Below are 11,475 nucleotides of genomic sequence, written 5' to 3'. Positions count from 1 at the left end.
TAACCAGAAGTGTGCCGACGAGGGCATCGGGCCCCTAAGCGGGTTTGTTTTGTTAGATCCCACATCACCCAGGGGAAAGGATCATTCATGCCTTATATGTACATACCCACCTCCATATAGCACGAGATGATCCTCTATACCTTATATGTACATTGTCATCTCCATATAGCACGAGGTTTTTTGGGAACTCATTGGTTTTGAGTTCCATCTTAACTCCGAAATTAAGCGAGTTCGGGCGAGAGCATTCCCAGATGGGTGATCCACTTGGAAGTTTTCGTGTGAGTTCTCATAAACAAAATCGTGAGGGCGTGGTTAGGGCCCAAAACGGACAATATCATGCTACGGTAGAGGGGAGTCCGGGATGTGGTGAAGTTCGGGTTGGGATGTGACAGTCTAGCAGTCCGAGTTCATATGCTCTTATATATCTCCTATAATTCTACGGTCTCTACTTATATTTTTGGTTGCATAAACATCATTTCAGCACTAGCACTGTATAGTCATTACTATTTGAGCCATTTTTTTATGTGTTTTATAAAGTTTTCAAGATGAATATTTTTAATTAGGTTTACATAGGGGAACAAGGAAAAAAAATAGCATTTATTAGGCAGTTCAACTGTGCATGTATGGACAAATTTTTATTTTTATTTTTTTGGAAAAACCTCGATGGAACAAGGGGAATTTATTAATATGAAAAAAGAAGTTACACCTAGCAGGGGGGACATAAACCTTACCCCTCATAAAGCAAGAAAAACGAAATACAAGAAAGAAAAAAAAAAGGAACTTTAACAAAAAACTCATGGTACTGTTCACTTTAACGAAAAACCACATTTTTACACTAAAAAGTCAATCATGGTACTATTTACTTTACCATTTATTTTGTCCTTATCGTTATAACTCAAAGTTTTCAAGCCATTTTCATTAGTTTTCCTAAAAAGAAGGGGGGGACATGATGAGTCCATATAATATCATATATTTTACCCTATTCTTAGTATTAGTTTATTGGTTATTTTGGTAAAATTTTGATATTTTCTTATATATTTCTAATGTAGGACATTTGACTTTCTCTAGAGGAAAAAGTGATCAAACGGATGAATTTTGGAGTGCTTCCAATTGAAGGATATTCGTGAGTGTTTCAAGATGTTCATGTCAAAATTCCAGATTTTTCTACCAAGCCGGTTGACCGTGGCGATGAAATAAAGACCCAGCGCGCAGTTTTTCTAGATTGACAAGAAAAACGAAATACAAGGGGAAAAGAAAAAAAAAAAGGGTGGGAGGGGGGGACATACACCTTACCCCTTTTTGAAAATGAAAATACAAGAAAAAAAGGGAGGAACATAGACATTACCCTTCTTGAAAAAGAGAATACAGATTGAGTGGACATATGCCTAAACGCCTCTATAAACCTAAAAGGTAAGAACCTGCAAGACAAGTTGCAAAACGTAAAGGAAAATCCAAAAAGATTAGGTAAAAAAGAAAATCACCCATCAAGAAGAGGAGACAAACCTGTAGGTTGTCATGCCCAAAAAATCTGAGTGCAGAAGTGAAAGAATCTCTATAAGAGGAGTGGCATGCCAAACAAGTGAAGACAAGAGAAGCCCTAAAAAGAAAACATTAGTTGTTTAAATATTTTTTGGCAATTTATACAATTTCATCTAAAAGGAAAACAAAATAAGGAGGAGAGAGTTATCTTTTATATATTACTGTCGAACATTTTTATCTTAATGGTGGCAATTGATGTTGTACCATTCTGTTGCAAGCTAAGTAACTCTCTAACTCATTTCTACAACTGACATTTTGGTACTATACATGCATAGATTTGCTGCCAACAGGTTGGTTAAATTCGACGAAAATCATCTAGAAAATTGTGGAAGATATCTATTGAGGCCTATCATTGTTAACATCAAGCGGAAAGGTATAAAGAAAAAAAAAAACCATTAGAAAGATGACAAGAGGGGGCTTCTACTCGCATCAAGCTACACAATGATTCTTCTTGTGAAGGAGCCAAAGTTAAACAGCATTTTTTATGTTCTAATAAAAATGACTAGTACTGGTGTCTTTTACTTGAATTAAGTAACAGAATGATCCTCACCAAAAACAAGACCGAGAGAGAGAGAGGAGACTAAGCTAAAGCCAAAATGCTGTTGCATAGAAACAGTCATAATATACAATTGGTACCAAGATTAGTTAAAAGACGTTATTCTGGATTAAAAATGAAAAATAAAAAAAACTATGCTTAAACCCTACAATTACAACGATTACTAAAGCTAAATCAAAGCCAGCATTTGTCTTAACTCTTTATGAATGCGACGTTTGCGCGCGTGTTCGGGCAAAGCTTTAAGGATTCCACATTGAGAAGCTGATTTTCTCAAGAAAAAAACAATTGCCTTGTTGCATAACTACCTTGACAAGACCACACAAAGAACCTCCTCCATAGCAAACTTCGCTCGAGTTAGACAGGGTAACAGAATTAACAAGGTTTCTACTCTTGGTAACTTCACGGTTTCCATGAAGAAACACTCACTACGAAAAGCACTTGCAGAAAATATATGTGGTAACTGCTAAACATGAGAAGAACAGCTTACATGATCTGATATCAGTTGCAATTTATAAGAGAATTAAAAAATGGTTATCACTCATATGAAGGTGTGATGAATAAGGGCACTGAAAAAATTCTCTCTTCATAATTTCTTCATTTAAGAGTAAAACTGGTAAAAATTCACCTTTGTTTCCTGTAAGAGAAAGATTCAGGTCATTCTACTGGCATGAGGAATTTTAGTTTGACGAAAGGCACGGCCCCAATCAAATAAGTTACAAAGATTTGTCTATGTGGAGCAAAAATTAAAGGTTAGTTAACTTTAGTCACAACTTTTTACAGTGAGTTTCTGAGACATTAAACCAAGACCAAGCAACATTCTTCTTTGATTTCCAAGTTGAAAGCAATTTGTCTCTATCCTTATAGAAGTGAACCACATAGAACGTTCAGAATGTAATCTGTCTCTTTCCCCATCACCACGTCAAAACAAATTCGTACTCAAGAGTCAAGACTAACAACATAACTAGAAACTTAACAGCCAAATTTAAGGAAAAATGGGGAATTATATCAGTTAAATAAATCGTACGCAGTCCTACATCATAGTTTAATGTGCAAAAAGTAGGAAAATGCCAAAGTTTAATGAAATTTTCTGACCAATTCAAAGTTTCCTAGAACTATATATCGATGAAAACTTGATGAACAAAATAGTAGTAAGAACAAAAGATCCAACATCTCAACGCTATGTGATGCAGTTTAATATAATAATGGAAGCACAAAACCATATTAGGCTTCCACGTGAGGATTAGCGGTTCGTTCACTTGTATAACGAAAGGTGATGCTTGACTCGTAACTTTGTCAGTTTGTTTCATAGACTTAGCCACCTTCAAGCAATGCCCTAATAATAAAATGAGCAGCATTTCTAACTAGTTTGGTAAATAACGTCTTGCGGATCAATCTATGCTAATTAAAACCCCACCAATAGTTAGGTACCAAAGCCGAACCGAAAGACAAAAAGCCAAGTCGAGTTCTTCCCTTCTTCACAAAGCTGAACGGCTCTAGAAAAAAAAAACAAAAAAACAGCTTGTCTTGCTCTCCTTTCTACTTTGGCAAGAACCCCATAATTAACTAAACTTGTCTCAAGTAGTTTAACAAGAGTAGAGTACGTGGGAATAACAGCACAAATATTTTTTCTTGATTTCCCCCACACCCAATTTATAGTTTTATCATACATTTATCCTCTCTTCTATATAAATGTTTTAGAAACCATGCAACAGCTTCAACACACTCGAACATAACACAAACGCTTAATTAGCTGCACAGCCTATTCTTCTCACAGCCTTACACACAAACTAGTACAAGAGATTCAATTCAAGTACTGAGGAGAATGTCTAGCGCAGCAGTCGCCGGGATGATGTTTCAGTGTGTGTTCGAAGGAAGCCTTTCAATGCAAGATACAGACATTGAGCGAAGGCCATATCATAAGAACTGCAATTGCGCTCTGCACTCCAAGGTTGGTATTTTCTCCAATGCATGTCAAAGGAACATCTCATTCCCAAAGAAGCAGTCGTGGAGTGATAGTTCCTTACGCATGCGGGGGTTAGCTACTTCAAATTCTCTTCTACTCTCGCCGGTAACATTTCCACATCCACTGAAAAAAGAAAGAGTCTGAATGGGCAGAATTCCTTATCACATAAACGATAGATAGACACCTCTCAGAGGCTAACTTGATGCGAAGATTACGGATGAGTTACAAGAAATTAAAAGGTTAGGAATTGAGAAGTAATTCTAATTCCTAGTTTCTCATGTTCTTATTCTTGTTCATAATTACTAGTACCCCTGCACTAGTACTATTCAAAAGATCAAATTGATTTTGAGTAATTGGTGCTTGTGGGTTTGTTTAATTTCTTCTACCTTCATCCAAATGTAAATCTTTGGATTACATATTTCTCCCTAATTTACCATTGTCGCCATTTCTCAATGCAACTGAAACAGCATATATACACATACATATCAGACTTATTAGAACCGAGAGCCTGACAGTCAGAGTTCATATGCTCTTATCTTCCTAATTCGGTCTCTACTTATATTTGTGGTCACATTAACATCTTTTTAGCACTCGGACTGTGTAGTCATTACCATTTGAGCCATTTAATTTCCGTGTTTTACAAAGTTTTCAAGATGAATATCATCTTTTTAGTTTGACATAGGGGAACAAGAATCTAAAAAAATACCTTAACATTTCTTAGGCTGTTCAACTATACGCATGTATGGACAAAATGAAAGCATAAGTTGTTTAAATTATTTTTTGGTCGTTTATACAATTACTTTTAAAAAGAAAAGGAAAACAAGGAGAAGAGAAAGAGTTGTCTTTCCTTACTGTCAAACTTTTTTATTTTAATGGTGGCAATTGATGTCAAGCTAAGTCACTCTCTAGCTCATTTCTACAACTGACATTTTGGTACTATATATGCATAGATTTTGTGCCAACAAATTGGTTAAATTCGACAAAAATTCTGGGTATAGGATACCACGAGTATACTAGAAAATTGTGTGGGAGATCTGTTCAGACCCATCATTGTTCATATCAAGCTGAAAGGTAGAAGGAAAAAGAAAACCGTTAGAAAGATGACAAGAGGGGGCGTCTACTCACAACAAGCAACACAATGATTCTTCTTGTGAAGGACAAAGTTAAACAGCATTTTTTATGTTCTAACAAAAATGACTTGTGCTGGTGTCTTTTACTTGAATTAAGTAACAGCATGATCCTCACCAAAAACGAGAGAGAGAGAGAGAGAGAGAGAGAGAGAGAGAGAGAGGAGACGAGAATAAGCTAAAGCCAAAATGTTGTTGCATAGAAACAGTCATAAAATATATAATTGGTACCAAGATTAGTTAAAAGACGTTATTATGGAGAAAACTATGCTAAAACCCTATAATAACCCCGATAGCTAAAGCTGAACCAAGGCCAGCCTTTGTCTTGACTCTCTATGAATGCAACGTGTGTGCGCGTGTACGGGCAAAGATTAAGGATTCCACATTGAGAAGTTGATTTTCTCAAGAAAAAAACAATTGCCTTGTTGCATAACTACCTTGACAAGACCGCACAAGAATCTCCTCCATAGCAAACTTCGTTCAATTCCAATGCGGTAACAGAATTAACAAGTTTCTACTCTTGGTTACTCCACACTTCCATGAAGAAACACTCGTTACGAATAGCACTTCCTAAAAAAATATATGTTAACTGCTACATAAGAAGAACAGCTTACATGATCTGATATCAGTTGCATATTTAAAAGAGAACTAAAAAATTGTTGTCACTCATAATGAAGGTTGATGAATAAAGGCAATACCATATACCTTAAAGTCTCACTACGTCTCTTCATAATTTCTTCGTTTGAGAATAAAATTGGGAAAAATTCACCTTTTCCTGTAGGAGAAAGATTCAGGTCATTCTACTGTCATGAGGAATTTTAGTTTGATGAAAGGCACGGCTCCAATCAAATAAGTTACAAAGATTTGTCTAAGTGAAGCAAAAATTAAAGGTTAGTTAACTTGGTCACAAATTCGTAGACTGAGTTTCGAAGACAAATCAAGACCAAGCAACATTCTTCTTTGATTTCTAATTAAGTTGAATGCAACTTATCTCTATCCTTATAGAAGTGAACCACAAAGAACGTTAGAATACAATCTCTCTTTCCCTATCACCACGTTAACAAATTCGTACTCAAGAGTCAACACTAACAACATGACTATAAAATTCAACATTCAAATTTAAGGAAAAATGGGATCCTATATCAGTTGAATGAATCGTTTATGCTGTGACATCCCACATCGCCCAAGGGAGCGATCCTTAAATGTATATTCTCATCCCTACCTAGCACGAGACCTTTTGGGAGCTCACTGGCTTTGGGTTCCATGGGAACTCCGAAGTTAAGCGAGTAGCACGCGAGAGCATTCCCAGGATGGGTGACCCATCGGGAAGTTCTCGTGTGAGTTCCCAGAAACAAAACCGTGATGGCATGGTTGGGACCCAAAGCGGACAATATCGTGCTACGGTGGTGGAGCAGGCTCGGGAAGTGGTCCGCCCCGGGCCGGGATGTGACATATGCAGTCCTACTTCTTCATAGTTTAATGTGCCAGAAGTGGAAAAATGCCAAATTTCAATGAAATTTTCTAACCAATTCAAAGTTTCCTAGAACTATATATCGATGAATATTAAGAATATATTGTAATCAATGAATAATGTTGTGTTTGTACTAGGAAAGGTTATCCCGTGAATTATGGATAGCATCTTTATAGGATTAGATTTAGGGTTTGACTCTTCTATCTTGTACTTGTATATATATGGCTTACCCAGCCTCTGTAAAAGATATGAAACATATTCAGCCGTATTGCTTCTTCTCACATTCTCGCATACATCCCAGGACCTACCTAACTCTTTATTTAATTTGGTATCATAGCCTAGCAAAGTTCCTCTTCATCAAACCCTAGCAAAGTTTCCAACACCATGACAGACGGTTCAACATCCGACACCAACACAAACAAAAACCCTAGTATGGATTTATCACATCCATACTACGTTCACCCTTCAGATCACCCTGGCCATATCCTTGTTTCTGAAAAACTGAATGGCACTAATTATTCCTCCTGGAGCAAGTCCATGCTTCATGCTTTACGTGCTAAAAATAAAATCGGGTTCATCGATGGTTCCCTTCAACCCCCTTCGGAAGATAAACAACCAGGAGACTATGCCTTATGGGCACGCTGCAACAGCATGATCCTATCATGGATCTCCAACTCAGTCGAATCTCATCTCTCTAACAGAGTTGTTCATGCCACTTTTGCATACAAGATTTGGGAAGATTTCAAGCATCAGTTTTCCCAGCAAAACACACCAACAATTTATCAAATCCAGAAACAGATTGCCTCTTTATCTCAAGGCTCCATGACTGTCTCAGCATACTTTACCGAACTTAAGCATCTTTGGACCCAACTCGATGCTTATGAAGACCCCGTCATCTGTAACCTAATGGATAAACATCATGAGCAACGAGAACAGTACCAGATTATGCAATTTCTTATGGGTCTCAACGACGTTCACGACACCGTTCGCACTAGCATCCTCATGATGACACCATTGCCCAACATTCATCAAGCTTATTCCTTTGTCAGCAATCATGAGCAACAACGTCAGTTGACATCAGAACAACATCAACAATCGCCATCCGACAATTTTTCCCTTGCTGCCGCAGCACAGACCCGCAACTCTACTCAACGCTGTGATCATTGCAACCGAGAGGGACACACCATCGACAATTGTCGTACTCTGAAATACCATTGCAGTTTCTGTGACAAACGGGGACATACAGATGATAGGTGCAAGATTAAGAATGGCACGTGGGTCCCTAACCCTAATGGAGGACACGGCAATAAACACGGTCGACAACAACGAGGCCCTTCCTCACGTCCCGTGCATGCTGCTCATGCAGCACAAACCATCTCAAATCCTCAAGGGCCATCAATGCCGCAACCAACATGCCCTCCTGCATCCACCACTACCAATCCATTGAGTGCCCTCTCTGCGGATCAGATTCAACAATTAACTCATGCTCTCTCTTTACTTTCCTCTGATAATGGGAACGCCTATGCACATGCCGCAGGTTTGAATTCCTTTACTTCCATTAATTCTGCGTTTACTAAGCCATGGATCTTGGATAGTGGAGCTACAGATCATATTGTTTCTGATTCTACTTTATTTACCACCATCAAACCTCCACCTATACCCGCTGTTAATTTGCCCACTGGTTCTTCAGTTCCCATCACTTGCACTGGCACCATACCCTTTAATTCTAACATACCTTTGGCCGATGTTTTGTGTGTTCCGTCCTTCAACCTCAATCTCATGTCCGTTAGCAAAGTGACTGACTCTCTCAATTGTTGTGCTATTTTGTTTCCCTCCTTTTGTGTTTTGCAGGACTTGGCTTCAGGGAAGATGATTGGTTCGGGTAAGATGCGTGATGGTCTTTACTACATGTCACCTATTCCACAGCCACCGGCCTCCCATCAAGTCTCTCATGCCTCCCATTTATGGCACCAACGCCTTGGACATCCATCCCCTTATCGTCTCAAATTGGCTTCTTCCTTGTTGTCTTCTCATAGTATTTCCTTTGACAATAATTGTAGTGTTTGTCCTTTGGCCAAACAGACAAGACTTCCATTTTCTTTAAGTTCAATATCAACTTCTGCACCATTTGTTTTATTACATTGTGACATATGGGGTCCTTACAAAATTCCCACTCATACTGGGGCTCGTTTTTTTCTCACCATTGTGGATGATTTTAGTCGCTGCACCTGGGTATTTTTAATGTCTCACAAATCTGAAACACAAACTCTTTTAAAGTCCTTTATCACATTTGCTCACACCCAATTTAATGCCACTGTTAAAGCCATCCGCGTAGACAATGGGTCTGAATTCCTATCCATGAGAGGTTATTTTCAATCCTCTGGCATCGAACTTCAACGCACTTGCGTTTACACCCCCCAACAGAACGGAGTCGTTGAGCGCAAGCATCGCCATATCCTTACAGTGGCCCGTGCTTTGCGTTTTCAGTCCAACATACCCCTCATATTTTGGGGTGATTGCGTCCTCACTGCGGTCTACCTTATCAACCGTTTACCTTCACCCTTACTTTCCAACAAATCACCCTTTGAACTCTTGTACAATCGTTCCCCATCCCTTGCACATCTCCGTGTTTTTGGATGTCTCAGTTATGCTACCACTGTTCATCCTACCCACAAATTTGAACAAAGAGCTCAACGGTGTGTTTTCGTTGGCTATCCCACAGGTCACAAAGGGTATAAACTCTACAATTTGGAAACACAAAAATTTTTTATCAGTCGTGATGTCAAGTTTCACGAGACTTCCTTCCCCTTTTCTAATCTTTCCTCTCCTAGTTTCCCTCCACCTACCCTTAACCCTCCTACTTCAGATCCTACGTCTTTTTCTCCCCTTTCCACTTTACCCCCACACCTTGATGTCCCTTCCACCATCCCTGCTGACACTGCCCATTCCCCAGCCGACATTCCCTCTCCCACTACCCCACCTCTTACCCCCCTTCCTGACACTATTCCAGAACCCGTGCCCCTTTCTCCAGAACCCGTGCCCCACTCTCCACATCCTGACCACCCTCCACCTGCCACTGACATTCCCACTGCTTCCCTGCCCCTCCTCCCTTCTCTTCGGCATTCCACTCGTTCCAAACAACCCCCCACATGGACTAAAGACTACCACATGTCTCACTCCGTCCATCTTCCTTCTCTGGCGCCATGTTCTACCCCAGGTACCCGTTATCCCCTCTCTAATTTTCTTTCCAACTCTCGTTTTTCTCCTGCCCATTGCTCTTTTTTAGCTAACATTACAGGTCCCTCTGAGCCCACCACCTATGCCGAAGCTATCCTCGATCCACATTGGCAACAAGCTATGCGCACTGAATTAGATGCCCTACACCATAACCACACTTGGGATTTGGTTCCCCTTCCTGCTGGTCACAAGCCTATCGGCTCTAAATGGGTTTTCAAAAAGAAGTACAAGTCTGACGGTTCTCTTGATCGTTACAAGGCTCGTGTTGTTACCAAAGGCTACACCCAAGTTGAAGGTATTGATTACCAAGAAACGTTTTCACCCACTGCCAAACTCACCACCCTGCGTTGTCTTCTTACTGTTGCTGCTGCTCGTACTTGGTTCATCCACCAGTTAGATGTTCAGAATGCATTTCTTCATGGTACTCTTCTTGAAGAAGTCTACATGGAACCCCCTCCAGGTCTTCGCCGACAGGGGGAGACTCTTGTATGTCGGCTCAACAAGTCCCTTTACGGACTCAAACAGGCATCTAGAACCTGGTTTACTACTTTTTCAGATGCTATTCAAAAGGCCGGATATCATCAATCGAAAGCAGACTATTCCTTGTTCACCAAGGTCCGAGGTACCTCAATCACTGTTGTTCTTATTTATGTTGATGACATACTTATCACAGGAAATGATCTCCAAGAGATGGAACAACTCAAAGCTTTTCTTCTTAAACGCTTCCGCATCAAAGACCTTGGCGATCTTAAGTATTTTCTGGGCATTGAGTTTGCACGCTCAGAAAAGGGCATTTTTATGTCACAACGAAAGTATGCACTCGATATTCTACAGGATTCTGGACTACTTGGTGCACGGCCAGATCTTTTTCCAATGGAACAAAACTTAACACTTACATCCACTGATGGTGCATTGTTGAATGACCCAACCAAATACAGAAGGTTAGTTGGGAGGTTGATATACCTCACAGTTACTAGACCAGACATCGTTTATCCCGTTCGTACTTTAAGCCAGTTCATGCATGAGCCACGAAAACCACATTGGGATGCAGCTATGAGGACTCTTAGGTATATTAAAGGCACTCCAGGTCAAGGTTTACTATTTTCAGCGAACAATAATCTTGACTTGAAAGCCTTTTGTGATTCTGACTGGGGAAGATGTCGTGCCACAAGAAGATCAGTTACGGGATATTGTGTCTTTCTCGGCAATTTACTCATTTCGTGGAGGTCCAAGAAGCAAGATAATGTATCCAGATCATCAGCTGAGGCGGAATATCGTGCCATGGCAAATACTTGCCTAGAAATAACTTGGCTACGATACATATTACAAGATTTACAAGTTCCCCAGAAAACTCCTGCTTCATTGTTTTGTGATAATCAAGCAGCTTTGTATATCGCAGCAAATCCTGTTTTTCACGAACGTACCAAGCATATTGAGATAGATTGTCACATTGTTCGTGAAAAATTACAAGCTGGAATAATCCGTCCTACGTATGTGCCTACACTCTTCCAGTTAGCTGATATATTTACAAAGGCTTTAGGGAAGGATCAATTTATGAAGCTGCGAGACAAGTTGGGTGTTC

The 11,475-nt window shown here is 39.7% G+C and overlaps 1 protein-coding gene across 1 annotated transcript; it reads left to right on the top strand.

Moving 5' to 3' along the window:
- Window positions 1-7,040: 7,040 nt before the first annotated feature.
- Window positions 7,041-8,658, top strand: LOC148690883 (uncharacterized). The gene is made up of 2 exons (XM_088685510.1): window positions 7,041-8,193; window positions 8,508-8,658. The coding sequence occupies exons 1-2, from the start codon at window positions 7,041-7,043 to the stop codon at window positions 8,540-8,542; spliced, it is 1,188 nt and encodes a 395-aa protein (XP_088541636.1). The 3' UTR covers window positions 8,543-8,658.
- Window positions 8,659-11,475: the final 2,817 nt, after the last annotated feature.

The sequence above is a fragment of the Pyrus communis genome, chromosome 15, assembly GCF_041283825.1.
Source record: "Pyrus communis isolate YQ-2024b chromosome 15, ASM4128382v1, whole genome shotgun sequence".
NCBI lineage: Eukaryota > Viridiplantae > Streptophyta > Magnoliopsida > Rosales > Rosaceae > Pyrus > Pyrus communis.
Note: the sequence above shows the minus strand (reverse complement) of the source record. Positions and strands in the feature narration are given on the sequence as shown.